Raw genomic sequence first — 4,465 nt, forward strand, 5'->3', positions numbered from 1 at the left:
TACATACCAAAACAAGATTCGAGAGGTAAAATGCTTTTATCATGATAGTCACACCCAGGCCTCAGCTGTGCGGCGAAAGTATGATAACCAAAAAAAGATCAACTGTGTGGTAAGTTATATAATTTAAATTCTTTTCACAATCTAGGTATCAATACCTGACTTGCTTGTGATGTTCATATAGCTTAGATGTTGTATTATTTCATTCCTAAACAGAAAAATATTTTCCACAAGAGATGAAGCTACCGATTCTTCATAAAGAGTTTGCACATTAGCAGGTTTGTCGTACCACTGTGATGATTTAAGGATAATGTTGTCTTAGCAATATGAAGAATTCCTTTAATTTAGACTTAATTGTAGTAATTTAATCATCCAGGCAGATAACAAATACCCATGCAGTTTCATTCTCTCCAAAGATATGCGAAAAGAGTGGTACCTTATTGGATAGAAGAGTGCTTTAGGTTCCATTTGGCATTACTTCCAGTTTTCAGTGTTCATGAAAACCAGATCCAGTTTCTTTTTTTATTTTTGAAAAACAAATCCAATAACTCATTTGGTAGTTGCTTGGATTGTGGAGGTAGCTGCAGTGGCCTACAGCGGTTGGCGATGGGTGGTGGCAGGGGCCAATGGCGATGGGTGGTGGCAGGGGCCAATGGCGGTAGTGGTGGCAATGATGACAGAGGCAGCGGCGGTGGTTATAGACAGTTTCTATTTTCAGGGGAAAAAAAGCGAAAGCTACTCCTAGGGGCTTTGAATTTTAAAAAAAAAATTATGGTAAGCAATTTTAGAAAGTCAAAAAACAAAAAGCATAACCAAACAAATTTTCAAACTCGGCTTCCATGATTTCATCAACAAAAACCAGAAACCAAACGCTCGCTTCAATGCCAAACAGGCTACAACCAGACTTAACTGCAGTTTTTTGGAACAATTCAAGTGCATCAATAACATGGATAGTCAACAAATAAACATCTGAATTAAGTATGAAAACTATTCTGATAGTGAAAAGCACAAAACAGAAACCAAATTTATAAGGCTAGACAAAAGCAATATTATGAAGTATTATCTTACCTCTCGATTGATTATCAAGTAACCTTGTCCATCTATCACATATGATACCATCATTATCAGATCATATACGGCATCCCGAAATTTCAGAGGAAGCTTTGTTGCCTCAACATCAAATGAACAAACATGAACTTCAGCATGCTGAAGAAGATCAGCTCTTTTTTCAAGCAAAATTTCAGAACTGGATATATTAATATCACTGTCCACATCTAACATCTGCATAACATGACCCAGCTCCACATATTAATAGATAACATTGGGGTGGGAATGGAATTATTTTTTTTTAATGAAAAGTGAGCAATGAGGTGCACTAATAATTAGAACCCACCATTATCAATTGCAAAATGAACATGAAAGGGAACATCATATCACGAAGATCAGTGATACAATCTATGTATCTTGTGGCCTTTCTTTGCTGCAAATGCCAAAAGAAGCCAAAACATAAAATGTAAAATCTATATTTTACATATACACTTTCTTTGTTGCAAATCTATACAATCTTGTGGCCTTTCTTTGCTGCAAATGCCAAAAGAATACACTATCAGCATTTGCAAAAAGTAAAATGAAGCCAAGGTATTAGCAAAGAAGAGAAATATCTGAAAAGAAACCATTGACACAGAGCACGGACTTCCTTCTACAAACATGCATATACCAGAAAAAGAAAAAAGCAAATAAAAGGTAGTGAGGGAAAATGCCTATGATTCCCGTTACTTTTTCCCATTATATATGGATTCAAATGCTTCAGCTGCGTCTGATTTTGCTTCAGCTGCCTCTGATCAGGTCAATCTTTACATGCATCAATTGTTGGACAGTATCAAAGCTAAGCTTTGAGTATGCTTTATGGAAGCCAGAGAGATGGTTTTTCTGTCATAATAAAAGATGTTAGAATATTCCAAAAGGGATATCACATGACACTAGGTACATCTAAAAGGAACATGTTACAAGTGAGACAGACATGATCGTCTGGTGCATACTAAAACAATGGAAAGTCCATAGTATTTACATAGACATGTACCAATACACATATGGCAGAGGCATACGTGTATCATGGTATGAAGTAATATATACAGTGGTATACCACATGGTATTAGATCATGTGTTACATGATTCTTCCAAATGATTGGCATGGATAATTCTTCTACATATGTGGTGGCACTCCCACCACTGTTCTCAAAAATGCACTATTTACAAAAGGTAGCACACGATCAACATGACAGACCTAGGCTAAAAAGGAAAGTTTTATTTTGTTGTTTTTTTCCCTTAGAAATTACTGAAAAGATCATGGCAGCTCAACAAATCCATACATCTTAAGACCAGATAAGATAAACATTGAAGTTGATTAGCCCTCTCTCTTGATTAAAAACAAAGAAGAAGAAGAATGAAAAGAAATTTCACCAAACCATAGACCAGATAAAACCAACATTTAAGTGAAGTGGAATAGCTCTTTCTCTTGATTTAAAGAAACAAATAAAGAAGAAGAATGAAAAGAAATTGCCATCAAACCATATCTAAATTTCACATGCATGTTTCAAAACAATGATCTACCAAACTAACATGCTTATATTTATTTTTGTTTGAAAAGAATCATAATGGTTTTCTCACAAAAATACTAAAACAAAAGGTAAAATCAATTTGATTGTATTCTAAAACTTGGATATATTCTTAGTGCGTAACTCATGTCAGAAAGCCAACCCACCCAGCTCTGTAACTAGAACTCCATAATAGGATATAATAAGTCATCATTGAATTTGTCTTGTGTTTGCACAAGGTTTTCAAACTCCGTGTGTCGCCAACCTTGGTAGGCAACCAATAACAATATGATCTCAGACATTACTTGGTCTGACTAAAATTGGTGGATTATAGCGAAATAGCTTAGGTGGCCAAGATATTCACATATTTTGGCAGATATACAACCATAAATTATCAAAATATTGGCCAACAAAAAAATGAATACATATTACAGAGGCATGTAACAAGATATCGAAGTTATTCCAAAAAATAATGTGATGTCCAATCATTTAATAGGACTAAATTATAGGTTTGACCAAAATCAAAAGGTTAGCATGTGAAATTGATAGGTCTGACAGACGTGTAATGTATTATAGTAGCTTACCAGATCCAAGTCCTCTTTCTCCACAATCTCTATATCAGCAATTTCTCCTTCATATCGACATTTAAGATATGCCTCAAATTTCAGCTCCATCTTTTCCTGCAGCCATGCATGAAAGCAGAACTAATTATTGAAACATAACAGAAACCATGATAAACCTCCAACCAAAATAGACCCTAGGATTCCAAACATCCATTAACAAGAATGCGTGGATGTATAAAACAATATATTTTCCCAACAGGCAGATTGGACATCGCCTTGGTGGCGGCATAGAAATGAGGTGGCAACTTATACTTGGAATGTACTCAATGTAGATCCGTTCCGTGACGAAAGAAAAAACAATCTAGTTGAATAACAAGTCAGAAACGATCTGTGGGAACAACTTCAGTGACAGTTTAGAACATGATATTTTACTAAGAAAAACATAAGGAGGATCATTAACTCCCCTGAGTAACTTCCAATCAAACAAACAAAAAAAACTCACATGAGTAACAAAGTAAAGATCCACGCAGCTGTAGATCTTGTTGGTATATTGATCTTCCCATGATAACTATAAAGAACAGAACAGATCAATAGCATAACCCAATCAAAAGACTCTTCTAGAATGAAATACATGAATTGACAAAGAGAGAGCAGATCGTGCTATCTGACACACAAAAAACAGGGGGGGGAGAACTGATCAAGGAAGCATTCTTGAACGAAATACTACGAGAATTTGCCGAGATCAGGGAAAAGTAGAGAAATGGAAAGCAAGACAGTAGATCAAAGGAAAGCGGACGAGATCGTGATTGAATGAAAGACTCAATAATTGACAAGGAGGTCGTTAGTGAATAAAAGATGCATGAAAAGATCGTTCTTGAACAAAAAAACTGACGAAGAATTTCCACGATTTTAAGGAAGGCAGGAAATTGAAGACAAAAGAACCGAATTAAAGAGGGAACGGAAGAGCGGAGAAAGGAAGGGAAAATGGGAAGAGAGTAGGATGGAGGAATTGCTTACCGGTACAAAGATGAGCAACCATCCGAGCCTCTTTTCGCCTTCGGTGAAGAGATAGAAACCTAGCTTGCGTTCAAGAACCTCCTCGGCGTTCAGGCATAGCTTCTGCTTCGATGGATTCCGGCTGAACCTTTCCCTCCGTCTGTTATCGCTGCTCATGGAAGGTCGCAACCGGAGATCTCGATCTGGTTGCGAGAGAGGGATAGAGGAAGGCGAGGTGACAATTTCTTGCTCCCCGATCATCCGTCCCGAATAGAACCCAGCCCCTTTCTTCTGGCCCTCGCCTACGGAGCGGTG

At 37.0% G+C, this 4,465-nt stretch overlaps 1 protein-coding gene across 2 annotated transcripts; it reads right to left on the bottom strand.

The window, feature by feature from the left end:
- Positions 1 to 1,040: 1,040 nt before the first annotated feature.
- LOC149767848 (DNA polymerase epsilon catalytic subunit A-like) lies at positions 1,041 to 4,465 on the bottom strand. Of its 2 annotated transcripts, XR_016400405.1 has the most exons (4): positions 4,172 to 4,465; positions 3,176 to 3,271; positions 1,391 to 1,926; positions 1,042 to 1,278 (listed from the first exon to the last, which is right to left on the bottom strand). XR_016400405.1 is itself a non-coding variant. In XM_089930308.1 (3 exons), the coding sequence occupies exons 1-3, from the start codon at positions 4,409 to 4,411 to the stop codon at positions 1,825 to 1,827; spliced, it is 438 nt and encodes a 145-aa protein (XP_089786434.1). In that variant the 5' UTR covers positions 4,412 to 4,465; the 3' UTR covers positions 1,041 to 1,824. The 2 variants fall into 2 exon arrangements, 1 of the variants encoding a protein (XP_089786434.1); XM_089930308.1 differs by having other exon boundaries at positions 1,041 to 1,926.

This window comes from Phoenix dactylifera, chromosome 4, assembly GCF_051530095.1.
Source record: "Phoenix dactylifera cultivar Ajwa chromosome 4, Ajwa_hap1_PhDact_Kaust_v1.1, whole genome shotgun sequence".
Lineage (NCBI taxonomy): Eukaryota > Viridiplantae > Streptophyta > Magnoliopsida > Arecales > Arecaceae > Phoenix > Phoenix dactylifera.